This window comes from Orbicella franksi, chromosome 9 (assembly GCF_964199315.1).
Source record: "Orbicella franksi chromosome 9, jaOrbFran1.1, whole genome shotgun sequence".
In the NCBI taxonomy this organism is placed as follows: Eukaryota; Metazoa; Cnidaria; class Anthozoa; order Scleractinia; family Merulinidae; genus Orbicella; species Orbicella franksi.
The window spans coordinates 26,519,735-26,537,009 of record NC_138153.1 but is presented as its reverse complement, the minus strand read 5'-3'; the positions used below and the strand labels follow the sequence as shown (position 1 = coordinate 26,537,009).

Sequence of the window (17,275 nt, the reverse complement as noted above, 5' to 3'; positions counted from 1 at the left end):
ATGGAGATTTTCGAAAACGATGGCGTCACGATAATCACGTGATTTCTCTGCCCGAGTTTTCCTCAAACACAAAAACAAAATGAGCGGTGATTAATGCGTTTTCAAATTTCTCCGGCGTAGTGTGGACGAAAAGCATTTGATGCGTTTTCACAGTGAAAACGTCGGTTTCCAATTTCTCCGGCGTGGTGTGGACGAGGCGTAAGAGAAGAAACTGGCTGCCAGGAGCTTACTAGCACATATGCAAAGGCAGTAAGATGTTGATAATTACAGTGTTGTCACAGGTCAGGAAATGGTCAGGGGAAAAAATTCTTCAGGTCAGGGAAAAGTCAAGGAATTTTTATCTTGAGTCAGAAAAAATTGAAATTTTCAACCAAGCAAAATTTAATCTAACACGGTTAATTTTCTGCCATTAAAGTCAGGGAAATGTGGCAGCAATGTAATTAGAGCCTTTTGTTAGGAAAATTTCCCAACAAATGGCAGTTAACAGCACCCTACTTCACATCTGCGTATGTTCTTTCTGGTTACGCGCTAGTGAAAACTAGCCACTATACAGAGCAGTGCAAAAGGCCCTTAACACTGAGGTTAAAGATGCATTGTTAATGAAATGTTACCTCTCTTTCAACAAGACCTTGAGATTTGATATTTTCGTAGGGTAAATTCAATATCCTTAAATCATTTTGAAAGCACAACACTTTAAATCAGCACGATGCCTTAATATAACTTACGTAAAGCGCTAATACTTTTTTTGATGTTTTTAGCTATAAATTCTACTTAGTTTTCGGATTTAAGTGTGAATCAATTAGTATGTCTGGGGCAGGGGGGCTGGCAGCTACCTTTGATCTCGCTGCTTCTCTGGTTTCTATGATCGCCTCCGTAAAGAAATCTGGTCTGCGGTGTTTTACATCGATTACAAGCCCTGAGAAAAGCCGTAATTGAACACGTGTAAAATTACGATAATTTCAGTTGATCATATCGATGAAATAATATTGACGTTTGATATCATGTTTAACCCTTTAAACTGCACTTAAATTTGTTGGTGTTTAATTGAAACATCTTCGCCGGAAGTCTTTGTTAATCCGGTAATCTTCGGAAAATGCTCGGAAACGTTCGTGTAGCCTTCGGTTAACTTTAAGAGAGTCTTTGTAAATCTTCGGAAAGTAGTCGGAAAACTTCGGAAAATCGTCAAAAACGTCGTTATTATAATACAAGGTTGCTTGTAAATGTGAAATTTCTCTTCTCGTGTTCAAGTTCATATCTCACTTGTTAGCTGGGCTCACTCGTGAGATATCGCGTTGAACACTCGAAGATAAATTCGATATCTACGCGCGCCCGCGTCTTATTCCCTTTTTATCAAACAATAATGAATCCTTAATCATAATCAGCATTATACAAGTATTAGCATCACTGGTTTCCATAGAAACAAACCGACTTGAAAATTTTAACTTTCAGTACTTTTCTGCCAGAAGCGAGTTTTTTTCGTGTTCCTATTATATTTCTTCTGAAGACTAAGAAAAGACCGGTTTAAATACGTTCTGGCTATAATTTTTACATAACAAACTGTTCTGGCTTCTAAAAATTCTCGCCAATTTTCTCCTGATTAATCATGATTTCTTTGCCTTTGTTGACTAGAAAAAATGACGGAGTGCTTTTCATCAGAAGGAATTTACCGTTATCTACCTAGACAGGCTTATATTTGCAGAGGGCTTTGTGTTTATAAGAATTTTCTAACTAACCGTAAAATACACGAGGTGAACATCTAACGTTAACGACTCAAAACACGATAGCGAACTGGAATAACAATAACAAATTCTGCAGTCGTCGAGTAGGTATTACAACTCAGCTTTGGAACAAACTGCTATGACAAATATAATACAAAAGAAATCTCAGTGGAGATTTAGGACTTAAGACTGAATCTAAACACAAGCCTATAGGCTTCGGATCGAACGGCCTAATTTCTAAATGATTATTGCGTTTGAGGTTTCAAGAGCATATTTTCGAGTCTGAAAGGTAGGAAAATGTTATTTTCTGTAACTATGCCCAATATCTGACGATGACCGACACATTTAATATGCTGGATTCCTAGAGATAACGTAAACAGGTGCATTTTGATCAAGCGACCACCAGCTTCAATTCAAACCCGGAAGAGGCTTAGATGGAGACAAAACGGTGCCCTGGTAGTTGGGGTTAGGCCACAAGAGGGGTAGGAGCTGGAATAATGGGAAGGGGAAGAAGAAAGAAAATTTTTCCCATCTCTTTCACCGCCCACTATTCCTAAGCCAACATGGCGGCTAATCTACTCGATCACAAGTCACTACGGATACCTCGCGAGTACACCGTGCACGCAGAAAACAGCTGCTCTGTAGGCTAGGAAAAGAAAAAGAAAAAAAAAAAACAGTTACATCCTTAATCAGGGATGTTTAAGAAAAGGAGTAAAAAACTTAAAAAACGTACTCATCACTAGCTGTCAGCGGTCATTGGATGCTCTTCATTCAAAAATTTAATTCTGATATCAACAGCACGCTTTTCTGACTCAAGGGCGGCGGTGTAATCAGTCAGCGAATGCTGTGTAATTCCTAGTGATTGGTAGCTGTCAGCGGTCTTGGGATGTTCTTCACCAAACAATTTAACTCTGATATCAAGAGCACACTTCTTTGACTCAAGGGCGGCGGTGTAATCACTCAGGGAATGCTGTGTAACTCCTAGTAAATGGTAGCTGTTAGCGGTCTCGGGATGTTCTTCCCCAAAAAACTTAACTCTGATATTAAGAGCACGCTTCGCGGACTCACGGGCGGCGGTGTAACAACTCAGGGAATGCTGTGTAACTCCTAGTGATTGGTAGCTGTCAGCGGTCTTGGGATGTTCTTCACCAAACAATTTAACTCTGATATCAAGAGCACGCTTCTTTGACTCAAGGGCGGCGGTGTAATCACTCAGGGAATGCTGTGTAACTCCTAGTTCATGGTAGCTGTCAGCGGTCTTGGGATGTTCTTCACCAAACAATTTAACTCTGATATCAAGAGCACGCTTCGCGGACTCAAGGGCGGCGGTGTAATCACTCAGGGAATGCTGTGTAACTCCTAGTAAATGGTAGCTGTCAGCGGTCTCGGGATGTTCTTCCCCAAAAAACTTAACTCTGATATTAAGAGCACGCTTCGCGGACTCAAGGGCGGCGGTGTAATCACTCAGGGAATGCTGTGTAACTCCTAGTTCATGGTAGCTGTCAGCGGTCTCGGGATGTTCTTCACCAAACAATTTAACTCTGATATCAAGAGCACGCTTCTTTGACTCAAGGGCGGCGGTGTAATCACTCAGGGAATGCTGTGTAACTCCTAGTAAATGGTAGCTGTCAGCGGTCTCGGGATGTTCTTCCCCAAAAAACTTAACTCTGATATTAAGAGCACGCTTCTTTGACTCAAGGGCGGCGGTGTAATCACTCAGGGAATGCTGTGTAACTCCTAGTAAATGGTAGCTGTCAGCGGTCTCGGGATGTTCTTCCCCAAAAAACTTAACTCTGATATTAAGAGCACGCTTCGCGGACTCAAGGGCGGCGGTGTAATCACTCAGGGAATGCTGTGTAACTCCTAGTTCATGGTAGCTGTCAGCGGTCTCGGGACGTTCTTCACCAAACAACTTAACTCTGATATCAAGAGCACGCTTCGCGGACTCAAGGGCGGCGGTGTAATCACTCAGGAAATGCTGTGTAACTCCTATTTCACAGTAGCTGTCAGCGGTCTTGGGATGTTCTTCACCAAACAATTTAACTCTGATATCAAGAGCACGCTTCGCGGACTCAAGGGCGGCGGTATAACAACTCAGGGAATGCTGTGTAACTCCTAGTGATTGGTAGCTGTCAGCGGTCTTGGGATGTTCTTCACCAAACAATTTAACTCTGATATCAAGAGCACGCTTCTTTGACTCAAGGGCGGCGGTGTAATCACTCAGGGAATGCTGTGTAACTCCTAGTTCATGGTAGCTGTCAGCGGTCTTGGGATGTTCTTCACCAAACAATTTAACTCTGATATTAAGAGCACGCTTCGCGGACTCAAGGGCGGCGGTGTTATCACTCAGGGAATGCTGTGTAACTCCTAGTAAATGGTAGCTGTCAGCGGTCTCGGGATGTTCTTCCCCAAAAAACTTAACTCTGATATTAAGAGCACGCTTCGCGGACTCAAGGGCGGCGGTGTAATCACTCAGGGAATGCTGTGTAACTCCTAGTTCATGGTAGCTGTCAGCGGTCTCGGGATGTTCTTCACCAAACAATTTAACTCTGATATCAAGAGCACGCTTCTTTGACTCAAGGGCGGCGGTGTAATCACTCAGGGAATGCTGTGTAACTCCTAGTAAATGGTAGCTGTCAGCGGTCTTGGGATGTTCTTCCCCAAAAAACTTAACTCTGATATTAAGAGCACGCTTCTTTGACTCAAGGGCGGCGGTGTAATCACTCAGGGAATGCTGTGTAACTCCTAGTAAATGGTAGCTGTCAGCGGTCTCGGGATGTTCTTCCCCAAAAAACTTAACTCTGATATTAAGAGCACGCTTCGCGGACTCAAGGGCGGCGGTGTAATCACTCAGGGAATGCTGTGTAACTCCTAGTTCATGGTAGCTGTCAGCGGTCTCGGGACGTTCTTCACCAAACAACTTAACTCTGATATCAAGAGCACGCTTCGCGGACTCAAGGGCGGCGGTGTAATCACTCAGGAAATGCTGTGTAACTCCTATTTCACAGTAGCTGTCAGCGGTCTTGGGATGTTCTTTACCAAACAATTTAACTCTGATATCAACAGCACGCTTCGCGGACTCAAGGGCGGCGGTATAACAACTCAGGGAATGCTGTGTAACTCCTAGTGATTGGTAGCTGTCAGCGGTCTTGGGATGTTCTTCACCAAACAATTTAACTCTGATATCAAGAGCACGCTTCTTTGACTCAAGGGCGGCGATGTAATCACTCAGGGAATGCTGTGTAACTCCTAGTAAATGGTAGCTGTTAGCGGTCTCGGGATGTTCTTCCCCAAAAAACTTAACTCTGATATTAAGAGCACGCTTCGCGGACTCAAGGGCGGCGGTGTAATCACTCAGGGAATGTTGTGTAACTCCTAGTTCATGGTAGCTGTCAGCGGTCTCGGGACGTTCTTCACCAAACAATTTAACTCTGATATCAAGAGCACGCTTCGCGGACTCAAGGGCGGCGGTGTAATCACTCAGGGAATGCTGTGTAACTCCTAGTAAATAATAGCTGTCAGCGGTCTCGGGGTGTTCTTCCCCAAAAAACTTAACTCTGATATTAAGAGCACGCTTCTTTGACTCAAGGGCGGCGGTGTAATCACTCAGGGAATGCTGTGTAACTCCTAGTGCATGGTAGCTGTCAGCGGTCTCGGGACGTTCTTCACCAAACAATTTAACTCTGATATCAAGAGCACGCTTCTTTGACTCAAGGGCGGCGGTGTAATCACTCAGGGAATGCTGTGTAACTCCTAGTTCATGGTAGCTGTCAGCGGTCTTGGGATGTTCTTCACCAAACAATTTAACTCTGATATCAAGAGCACGCTTCGCGGACTCAAGGGCGGCGGTGTAATCACTCAGGGAATGCTGTGTAACTCCTAGTGATTGGTAGCTGTCAGCGGTGTCGGGACGTTCTCCACCAAACAACTTAACTCTGATATCAAGAGCGCGCTTCGCGGACTCAAGGGCGGCGGTGTAATCACTCAGGGAATGCTGTGTAACTCCTAGTAAATGGTAGCTGTCAGCGGTCTCGGGATGTTCTTCCCCAAAAAACTTAACTCTGATATTGAGAGCACGCTTCGCGGACTCAAGGGCGGCGGTGTAATCACTCATGGAATGCTGTGTAACTCCTAGTTCATGGTAGCTGTTAGCGGTCTCGGGACGTTCTTCACCAAACAACTTAACTCTGATATCAAGAGCACGCTTCTTTGACTCAAGGGCGGCGGTGTAATCACTCAGGGAATGCTGTGTAACTCCTAGTAAATGGTAGCTGTCAGCGGTCTCGGGATGTTCTTCCCCAAAAAACTTAACTCTGATATTAAGAGCACGCTTCGCGGACTCAAGGGCGGCGGTGTAATCACTCAGGGAATGCTGTGTAACTCCTAGTTCATGGTAGCTGTCAGCGGTCTCGGGATGTTCTTCACCAAACAACTTAACTCTGATATCAAGAGCACGCTTCGCGGACTCAAGGGCGGCGGTGTAATCACTCAGGGAATGCTGTGTAACTCCTAGTGATTGGTAGCTGTCACCGGTCTCGGGATGTTCTTCCCCAAAAAACTTAACTCTGATATCAAGAGCACGCTTCGCGGACTCAAGGGCGGCGGTGTAATCACTCAGGGAATGCTGTGTAACTCCTAGTAAATGGTAGCTGTCAGCGGTCTCGGGATGTTCTTCCCCAAAAAACTTAACTCTGATATCAAGAGCACGCTTCGCGGACTCAAGGGCGGCGGTGTAATCACTCAGGGAATGCTGTGTAACTCCTATTTCACAGTAGCTGTCAGCGGTCTTGGGATGTTCTTTACCAAACAATTTAACTCTGATATCAAGAGCACGCTTCGCGGACTCAAGGGCGGCGGTGTAACAACTCAGGGAATGCTGTGTAACTCCTAGTGATTGGTAGCTGTCAGCGGTCTTGGGATGTTCTTCACCAAACAATTTAACTCTGATATCAAGAGCACGCTTCTTTGACTCAAGGGCGGCGGTGTAATCACTCAGGGAATGCTGTGTACTTCCTACTGAATGGTAGCTGTCAGCGGTCTCAGAATGTTCTTCTCCAAAAAATTTAATTCTGATATTAAGTGAACGTGTGAGCGATGTGATAGCTTCTGTGTAGTTGCCTTTCCGGTATTGAATTTTGCCTAGGTCGAAATAGTTCTTGGCTAGCGCCTTCTCCTGTTGTTCTTGACTTTTACCACTCTTGTCTTTTTTTTTATCGCTTTGTTGCAGTGCGCGTTTGTGAAAGTTTATCTTTTCCTCTGTAAGCGTTAAAGCGTCTTTATCCCTACCAAGTGACTCGAGCACATTAACGACATTGCGATGAAAGGTAAACCAACCAGTTTTAGTGGTGTTGAGTGTTGCTTCACAGTCGTTTATTATGATAAGCAACAAGTCGCCAAGAATTTGATTGTTTTCAGAGGTAGAGAAGTTTGCTATTACTTCGCTCACAAGAAAGATAACTTCAGCTTGAAGAGGCTGGTTTTCCGACGGAATTGCTTTGTTTGTCGGAATGATGCGTTGTTCACCAAGTTTCTTTATTTCTGGCTCTGGCAAAGGTATCACCAGTAAACAATTGTCTCTGGCATCTCTGCATTCCTTTAGTGCCTTTAGATAAAAGTTGGATGAGCTCACGGAATCATTTTTGCTTTGGTAATAGATTGCAAAAATTTGAAAAATAATAATCCTCAAAATGGTGTGCTCTTGACTTGTGTTCATGGAGGAAAGCGCTTCTTCCAAAACTTTCAGTCCATCCTCTGTCTTTCCGATAACAAGCTGATGGAGTCCATAGTAGAACAAGTGTTTTCCTTTCTCTCCATCACAATGGGAAGAAGTTGGCACTTTAACAGCCTTGGACATAGAAAGCAACTTCTCTGTGTTTCCACTTGCGCCCCAGGTCACTTTGCCAAACGCCTTGGAAGTAAGTAGGTTCCGGTAGGAAACATTTTTCCCAGTCTGATGAGCCGCCATTATTGCTGAATCGAGAATTTTGTCAAACGTAGAACCCTCATTAAAAAACAGAGTGTCAAGAAACAACTCTGCTTTCGCCAAAACATGGAAAACTCTGTCGGCTGTTTTCGACTCCAAACAACCATCAATTAGACTTTGAACAATGTTTTTTTCCTCTTCATAGAACTCAATGAACGCAGACATGGAATGCCCAGAAAGGAAATTATTATTTAGTTCCTCGAACAGGGCAATGTAAAATGCATGGAAGCGAGATTTTGAGATGAGAACTGTTTCTTTCAGGTCAGCTTCTCCCTTTTCTCTTGCAAATGACTGAATTAGTTTATGCATAGAGAATTTACTAAAATCTGAACAGGAATCAATCAGAGATTTTCTCTGAAGTCTTCGCAACACCTTTTCTGCTTCGGTTGTTCTGGTTATCCCCAAAAGAGCTGCGGAAATCTTTAAATCAAAATGCGCAGGAAGAATACACAAAGATACCAGTGCCTCTTGGTCTTGTGTAGAAAGTCTCTGGAAAGACGACTCGAAAAGAGATCTCAGTCTCGAATTGCTTGGATAATCAGGGTTGTCCAAAATTTCTACAATGTTTTCTGTACGCTCCATGAATTCAAGAGACTGACTTGATGGAGTAAAATCTTCAGAAATGGAGGAACACAGTAATTTTATGGCTAAGGGAACCTGCCCACAGATTTGTGAAACTTTTGTCAAATCAGAAGAACTTGCCTCTGAGAGAAATTTTCCAGCTAGGGTTTGACATGACAGTTTGTCTAGCTCTCTTATTCTGACAGACTTGTATCCCTGAAAATGTAAATTCAAATAGGGGAACGACTCTCTTGTGGTTAAAAGAAAGTTGACCTTGTCACTGCGATTGAGGATTTCTTCGATGAGGTTGAAAACCTCCTCCTTTACGTTTGGCGCACCACATTCAAACAGGTCATCGGCATTATCCAGGATTATAACACAGTGATCCGATAGTCTGTCAAAAATTAAGCAAAGCTCATCGTCAGCTGATAAATCCTGCAACTTATTAGTTTCAAGTGTCCTAGCCTGTCGGAACAGACTAAGAAATTTGGACGTTAAATCGCTTTTTGACTTGAGCCCACGTAATGAGAGAAAGAAGACGGGCAGCTCACGTGCTTGAAGCTGGTGACCCACGACGATGGCAACTGATGTTTTTCCAAACCCTGGCGAACCCCAGACGGAGACGAGTCGGGTAGATTCGGAAGTCATGTGACCAACAATTTCGTCACATTCTTCCTCACGGCCAATGAAGTAGGGAACTTTTGGAGGAAGATTTGATCTCGGTAGAAATGTTTTAAATCCTGTAAATCAATTAACCAACAAATAATAATCAAATAACGGTAGAAAGAATGGGCAGATGGATGGATAGATGGATGGATAGATGGATGGATGAATAGATAAATAAACATATGCCCTGGGGGCTAGTAAAACTTTGCTATTTAAGAGATAGCATATACCAAAACAAATATTATATAACATACTTTTCCTTCAGGCCAAAGTTTTTCGAAAGCTAATTATTGCTAGTGCGATATTAGAAAAAAAGCATATCTTTATTATTTCTGTTTTAAGTCGATTTTTTTCTCACCAATTTTTATGAAGGACACAACAAATGTCTTGCGCAACTCAATGTCAATATTTTATGAAACAAGTCAAAGTTTTCGTTAATCCTGAACTAGCTTAGCCTTTTTCAAACAGTGGGGAGGGGGGACTTTTGAGGACATCACCAGCTTTGGCCGCTTGTAACTTTAAAAGCATTGAAGTATATAACGAAGTCCTAAAATTTTATTTGGGAACAAATTGGTATGACTTATCGTCGCTCAAGGAACTTTGTGTTTGAATTTTCCTGTTTTAAAGGAAATTGACTTGAAACTTTTCTTGCACTAGCTTTGTTCTAGATTTTGACTACGTTTGAGCTAGGTTTAGTGGTTTTCTAAAGCTTTTAAAATAAACATCAGAAAATCCAACATGGCGTCTGTTCAGACGTAATGACGCTATTTGTATGTCAAATGACATCATAGTTCCATGTTGTGGACTTCAAAGGAAATAGCTTGAACGAGCTATAAATCGTCAGGTTTCAGTGTGATAGCTCTAATGTTATAGAGTGAGGGCTCAACCACCCCTTCCCCGGCCCCAGGATCCGTGAGACCACGAAACTCCGTCTGAATATTGTTAGTCCTCTTTTAATTAACCGGCCCATTTCGTTTCAGAGGTTTGATACTGCAAGCAATGTACAGTTGATAAGTCACGGTTATGTTGAGTTTTCTTTTCCGCTGACCATAAAGACGGCTGAAACAATATAATTTTAGTTTCACTACTGCATTACGAAAAATTCTTTCTTTTACACATAGAGGGTCGATGGTTACTCACCGAAACGGGAAAAAGGGTAGCGCCCTATTTTAGCGTGATACTACTCTTACAAGTCCTCTTCTATGGTAGGCACCTATCGAAGTTTATCAAAGGATTATCACTGAAGTAAAAACTTGGAAGAGCTGCTTACTTACCTGGTCGCTCAGTCTTGAGTATGTCTTCAAACTTCTGATTCATCTCGGCAATTTTCTCATTCGTTATTTCTTGGTTTGCAGTTGCGGCCTTTTCAATGGTCTTTCTCAGCTCTATGGAGTCTTCTTGTCGTTCCTGTCTCGACTTAGCAAAATCTGACCTCATACCCATTAGTTCATTTTCCACATTTTCCTTGAGAAATGTGTTTTCTGTTTGCAGAAATGTGTTTTCTGTTTGCAACTCCTTTTTGATGTCATCTTTTAACTTGCAAGCTTTTTCTGTAGGAAAGTCCGACTCGGTCAAACTTCCAACGGCATCAATAGCGTCAGTCGTGACTCCAAGAGCCTTAATGGCGTCTTTGGTGTGTTGAATGTATTGATCAAATGTCTTTTTGTCAAGCTCGGAGCTGAATGAGTGACAAAAAGCATTTCTTAGCAGTCGCAGCTGATCAATCGCCATTGCAAACGTTTCAGCATTATTTCCGCCTGAGCTGACCACGGAAGAATGAAAGGTTCCATGAGGCGGTTTACGGTGCTTCAAGAACAAATCACTGAGTGTCCTGTGATGACCTGTTGTGTCTGGTAAAGCGAAGGACTTCGCGTAGATAGTGGCCTGGAACAAGGCGCTACAATCCCATTCTTCGTAAGGGAGATGTGTGGGTACTTTGGTCTTACCACCCTCTGTAGCAAGGAACATGTTTCGCACAGCAATGGAGTCATCCCACGGCTGGTAACCAGGAAGATGTGCAAAGGTATTGTCCCACATGTGTTTAAAAGTTTGGCGTAGCACCTTGGGGAACTCATTCAGCACAACAAAAGCAAACTTGAAATAGTTTAACTGTTCGTTCGTAAACGGCTGTAGAGCCATTACTGATAGCAATAAACTAATCCCAGTGAAAAGTGGTTATATTGCCAGGACGACAATACTGTCCCTGTTAAAAGAACAACAAAGAACAGTTATTATTGAAAGGTGGCCTTGGTGGCGATTGGAAAATTGAAAAATTAAGACGAAATCCGATAGGAAATCGAGCGATTTTAAGAGCCAGTGCCCATAACTATGAACCAAACAACGGCACAAGTCGAAAAATCGATTTTGCTCATTTTTTGCCCATAGATTGGCCCTAGCTAGTAAACAAACGGACCATAGTTAGTTTGTGCTAATACAGCCTTTTTGGGGAGAAATTTGCGAAAAACGATTTCTCCCCGATTGAGCTCAAAATCTACTTCCTGTTATGTTAAATTTTCTGAAAATTTGATTGCTTTGCGCGTCGCACAACAGCTACTTAAGAGTCTTTCAATGATCTTTATATTCAGCTCAGGTCTTCATGGTATGACTGAGCGAAAAATAAAATAAATCGAGGTTTCGTTTGAGCCCGAAATGAGATCGAACAGAAACGCAAAATATTACAATGTGTTGCAAACGAATTATAGCACTAAAATATCGCCATATTTTTCTATGGGCTATAACTTTAAATGCCGTAAAAACACTTTCTACGGGTTAACTATACACCCACCTGTTTGAAAATCAAAAAACATCTCTGGGCAAATGGTTTTAAGTCGCCCGCCTTGGCCTGTGCTTCTCATCAATTTTTCCCTGAACCGCCGTTGGAATGTAAACAATTGCGTGACGCAGGCGGTCACCCTGAATACATAATTCGTTTCCAAGAAACCGCAGATGGCTATCTTAGAACATTTGGGTGAAAAAAGAAAAACATAATGGACCACTTTTAACTTTAATATTTTGAAAGGCATCGCTTTGAAAATTTCGTTGATTAAAAACGCCAATTAAAAGCAATTTACTTGGAGTTCGGGTGTTCGGGTTCTTTCTTTGATCATTTTAATTACAAGAACGAGTTCTAGAGCGAAAATCGTTCTAAGTTCATTTGTTAAGCGTAATGACAAGTTGATATTGTTGGTTTGTAGCCTTACTTGATCTGGAGGAACGCTACAGTTATTAAATTTATATTTGTTTATTTCGACGGATCAATTTTCGGTTAAACCTTTTTATTGGTACCAGTACATGCAGTGTACTCCTTCTAAAAAGTCGGAAAAAGTAAACTAAACAAATCCTAAAAGTTTAAATCATAAATAAGAGGCATCAACCGTGCCAGTGTCTCGGTAAGCTGTTAATTTGAACAATTACTGTGCTGGACGGATTGCTTTCCAGGTTACGCACGTACTGTACATATAGCTCATTGTGCGCGAATGTTTCTTTTCAAACAACTGAAATGCTCAATGATATTATCTTGACAGATTTTTTTTTTTTTTCAGTCTTAAAACTTAAGATTAGAGTTGGGCTAAACCCTAAACTGTTTTGGCGGCCAACCTATTTTTGGCTAATTGCGTTATTATAATCAAATTATATATATATTTCATTGAAATTCGCTCTTCCGTGACCGACTTCCGCAAACAAACAAGATGAATGTTCGCTGTTCATTTAAGACTACAATCCTGGTCAAAAGTGTTGGGACAGTTCACGGCAGATGACTTCACAGGCGGCCTCTCTTAAGACCAAAACCGCGCAAGCCCGCCTACCCCCTTCCCCCCTGTCAATGTTGATAAAAATCTTGAAGAAAACAAGAAAACCTTGACGATAGCTTCAGAATAGCCACGTTTCAAGAATTGTTCGCCTCCTAGAACAGTATTCTCCAAATAAAGAGACAATAAGATAGATGTTCACGTCTTATTCCCATAATAACGATTTTTTAGCAATCACGCTCGGTTCCAACACAACTGTCTAACCACTTTCTATATTCTCTTTTTCCTTTTTTCCCACGTCCGATCTAGTCTTGAGAATAGCTTCATTTTCTTGCAACTTTGCTAGGGGAAGGGGGTCAATTATAGTTGCAATTACACTCGTGGGTTCTAGCGCGCAAAAAGGGGAGGTGTCCCAACAACTTATCGCATGGATTGTAGATTTACACTAGAGGAAATTGTTCCGGATTCGTGATGAATCCGGAACGTTTTAGTGCCGGATTGATTTTGCCGTTTACACAAAAGTGGACGAATCCGAAATAAAAACTCCCCGGTTTGGTCTTGTCTCCGGAGATGTTGAATCCGGAATTTAAAGTGTGAACTTTGAATCCGAAAACTTTTGAATCCGGAGAGTTTTGTCGTGTAAACGATTTTCTCTCGACCCGGATATTTTTTCGCTTGTGATCTTTTGAGTTTGCGGTGGAACAAAAATGGCGGATTACATGATCCAGTCGTAGTCGAGTCGTAGACACATTGATGGCCATTTGATGGCGGTCGCTGGCTGATTACTTCGTGCTTTTTCAGGTGTAGGTAATCACTTTTATAATGGGTAATGCCATATTCCTCAGAAACCCAATTTATCGACGCAAACAATATTGACGTCCTCCATACATTACTGCGCCGATGACGACGATGGCACGATCGAAAACCGCGACGGTTCTAGATATTAAGTAAAGACCAGAATAAATGCCTGGAGGGACCTGACATGATGGACAACAGTACCGTGGTCAGCGAGTTCAAAGAAAACTTCAGACTGTCTCAACTGGCTACCCCTAGCCTTATTTTCGGAGGCATTTTGTTTTTCGTTGTCGAGGCAACAAACTGCTTGTTAACCATTCCATCATGAATCTTCCCGGAGTTATCGTCGTGTGTAAACGGTTAAGAATCTGAATATCCATTCACTGTAAACCCCTACTAATCCGAATACTTTAAAATTGATGAATCCGGAAACTTTTACGAATCCGGAAAACTCCTTTTGTGTAAACCTAGTCCTAGATCGACCACTGTAATGTTTTATTTGTCTACCAGTGTTATGATCTGCAAATTTCAGTTAATTGATCAAACAACTAAAGTAGAAAAGATGGATTTTTTTCCCCAGTATGATTGAAACTTAAACGCAATTTCTTCCTCGGCTAAGTCAATGCAAGAAATTCCGAGTTTTCTAGAGTTTGAACATATTGGGTGGGTACAAATTTTCTACACAGCTAGAAGAGCTGAGATGCCGTCACGCAGTTAGTAGTTTATAGAATTTATGGTATTTCCACTTGAATTTATTTGTCAGTAAATGATTCAATTGCCATAAACCATAGAGGATTGGTTAAGTGTATCTCTAAAACTGCCACTCGGGAGGGTTTTGTAAAGTTAGCGAATTAGTTGCAAGCCACCGTAATGGTGATTGCTGTCGGCGAAATATTTATTTGCTAAAAAATTGCGGCCAAATCTTTCGGAGATGGAAGTCAGGACATTTGTAAGGATACAGAAAGTAATTTGGGACCAGTTGCTGACTTGTAAGGCTGAAATTATCCAGAAGTAAGGTTTTTTTAACGTGAACGTAACGAAGGCCACGCGGTGAATAAATTATCGGCTCTTCTCACTGTCTCGTTCTGTTTTTTGTTTCGTTCTCTTTTGGAGTCCGCCGAGGTCATTTTTTCGTCTAAATAACTTGAGAAAAGTTCGAAAAAGATGTTCCTCTTGAATTTTCAGCTTTCAGGCAATAATCCGTGATTTTTTTGACCGAAACGTAGGTTCACTGGTTATGTTAATGTGTTTCGGTGGCTATGGGCGACCGTCGCTTCCTTTGTCGACTCACGCAATGAAGCTAGGTTACAAAAAAAATCTAATAATATTTAGTTCTGGTTTTGTTCGATTTCGTTGAAATTTTAATATGATGAAGCTGGATTGTCAACGAATAGATTTTAATGCTGCCGATATGAGGTAGCTATTAACGCTAAAGTGATATATCGCTTCGATGTCAGGGTTTTGAAGAGATTTTTTTGGAACGTGTAGGTTCGGCGTAATTTTGTAATCTGAGATTTCTGTTGACGCTCAAGAAACAAAGTTTGGCGAGTAAACATTACAGATTGCGTAATTCAAAGTTGGCCGAGTGGAGATCTGCGTCTGGTCTCCGACAAAAAACAAGAAGATCTGTTAGATCTTACAACCGCGCTTTTAAAATTTAACTGTTTGTTTAGCACTACCGTCGGAACGCAGTGCACATTCCAAAGCAGTCATTGATGATTCTTTTCTTACTGTAGACATCACATCACTTGATCAACACAAACTGTATTATTGCACCATCAGTGGTAGCCGTTGACAAATCTCCGATGACGTAATGGTCTTAATCTAGAACTTTCTTCGGGATATGTATGGGCATTAACGATATGAACGACACAATAATAACACTGTTAACAACAGCTTTCTTTCTTGAAAGTCATGATTAAATTTGATTGGTGTTTTCCACGAGTAAAGGGCTAGGAAAGTAGCCACACAAGTCATATAAAAAAAACCCTATCCCAACCGATGTATCGATTTTGGTCACTTCAGTGACCACAGATTGAAAACGTGATAGAAAATTGGCGTTACTTTTGATTCTCACCAAATTTGTCATACTCCCCCTCGGGAGAATTTTGTCAAGTTAGCTAATTTAGTATGCAAGCCACCGTAATGGCGGTCACCGTCGACGAAGTGTTTATTTGCTCAAAATTGGGGCAAAATCTTTCGGAGATGGAAATCAGGACATTTGTAAGGATACAGAAAGTAATTTGGGGCCGGTTGCTGGCTTCTAAGGCTGAATTTATCCAGAAGTAAGCTGTATTTTCGTTTTCGTGCCGAAAGCCGTGCGATGAAATGTTATCGGTTTGTTCTGCTGTCTTGCTCTGTTTTTCTCTTGGTCTTTGTTGTAGCCCGCCGAGGCCAGTCTTTCGTCTAAATCAGTTGAAAAAAGTTCGAAAAAGATGTTCCCATTCAAGTTTAAGCTCTCAGGCGATAATTCTGGAGATTTTTGGCCGAAACTCTCGGCTTTGTTATGTTGGTGTTTTTCGGTTGCTATGGGCGACCGTTGCCTCCTTTGTTAGGTCAAGTCACAAAAAAATTCTAAATAATTCTGGTTTTGTTCGATTTCGGTGAAATTTTAACACGATAAGGCTGGATTGTTAACGAATAGATTTACCGCCTGCCGATGTGTGGTAGCTATTAACGCTGAAGTGTTATATCGCTTCGAAGTCAGGGTTTTGAAGAGATTTTTTTGCAACATCTGGGTTCGGCGTGATTTTGTAATCGGAGGTTTTTGTTGACCCCGAAGGAAAAAATATCCGGAAAAGGTCATTTCATCGACGATTCAAAGGAATATAAATATGTATATGTTCCGAGCTAAATTTCTGGTGAAAAAATATAATTTTTGACGAACGCTGGGTTTTTAATTTTTTCCCGCGAAAGTCAGTATCGGAGATGAGATTTATTAATGTTTCAACAGCTTTTGGCGAGTAAACATCACAGGTTGCGTGACTAAAAATTTGGCCGAGGGGAAGCGTGGGTCTGGTCGCAGACAAAACTGCGAAAGCAAGAAGATCTGTTAGATCTTATAACCGCGCTTTTAAAATTTAACTGTTCGCTTAGCACTACCGTCGGAACGCAGTGCACATTCCAAAGCAGTCATTGATGATTCTTTTCTTACTGTAGACATCACATCACTTGATCAACACAAACTGTATTATTGCACCATCAGTGGTAGCCGTTGACAAATCTCCGATGACGTAATGGTCTTAATCTAGAACTTTCTTCGGGATATGTATGGGCATGAACGATATCAACGACACAATAATAACACTATTAACAACAGCTTTCTTTCTTAAAAGTCATGATTAAATTTAATTGGTGTTTTCCACGAGTAAAGGGCTAGCAAAGTAGTCACACAAGTCATAAAAAAACCCTATCCCAACCGATGTATCGATTTTGGTCACTCCAGTGACCACAGATTGAAAACGTTACAGAAAATTGGCGTTACTTTTGATTCTCACCAAATTTGTCGTATCCCCCCCCCCCTCGGGAGAATTTTGTTAAGTTAGCCAATTTAGTATGCAAGCCACCGTAATGGCGGTCGCCGCCGGCGAAATGTTTATTTGCTCAAAATTGGGGCAAAATCTTTCGGAGATGGAAATCAGGACATTTGTAAGGATACAGAAAGTAATTTGGGACCGGTTGCTGGCTTCTAAGGCTGAATTTATCCAGAAGTAAGCTGTATTTTCGTTTTCGTGTCGAAAGCCACGCGATGAAATATTATCGGCTTGTTCTGCTGTCTTGTTCTGTTTTTTCTCTTTGTCGTT

The 17,275-nt window shown here is 41.7% G+C and overlaps 2 protein-coding genes across 2 annotated transcripts in view; both read right to left on the bottom strand.

Annotated features, from left to right (window-relative positions):
• LOC145498201 (uncharacterized) overlaps positions 1-17,275 on the bottom strand; it is a 172,041-nt gene that overhangs the window by 94,740 nt on the left and 60,026 nt on the right. The window lies entirely within an intron of this gene.
• The window catches only part of LOC145498162 (uncharacterized), a 99,383-nt gene continuing 83,572 nt past the window's right edge, over positions 1,465-17,275 (bottom strand). Inside the window, exons 2-3 of the mRNA XM_081478047.1 lie at positions 10,203-11,131; positions 1,465-9,002 (exon numbers count right to left, since the gene is read on the bottom strand). Of these exons, the coding sequence (XP_081334173.1) occupies positions 2,458-9,002; positions 10,203-11,067 (7,410 nt within the window). The 5' untranslated portion in view covers positions 11,068-11,131 and the 3' untranslated portion in view covers positions 1,465-2,457. The remainder of the gene's footprint in view (positions 9,003-10,202; positions 11,132-17,275) is intronic.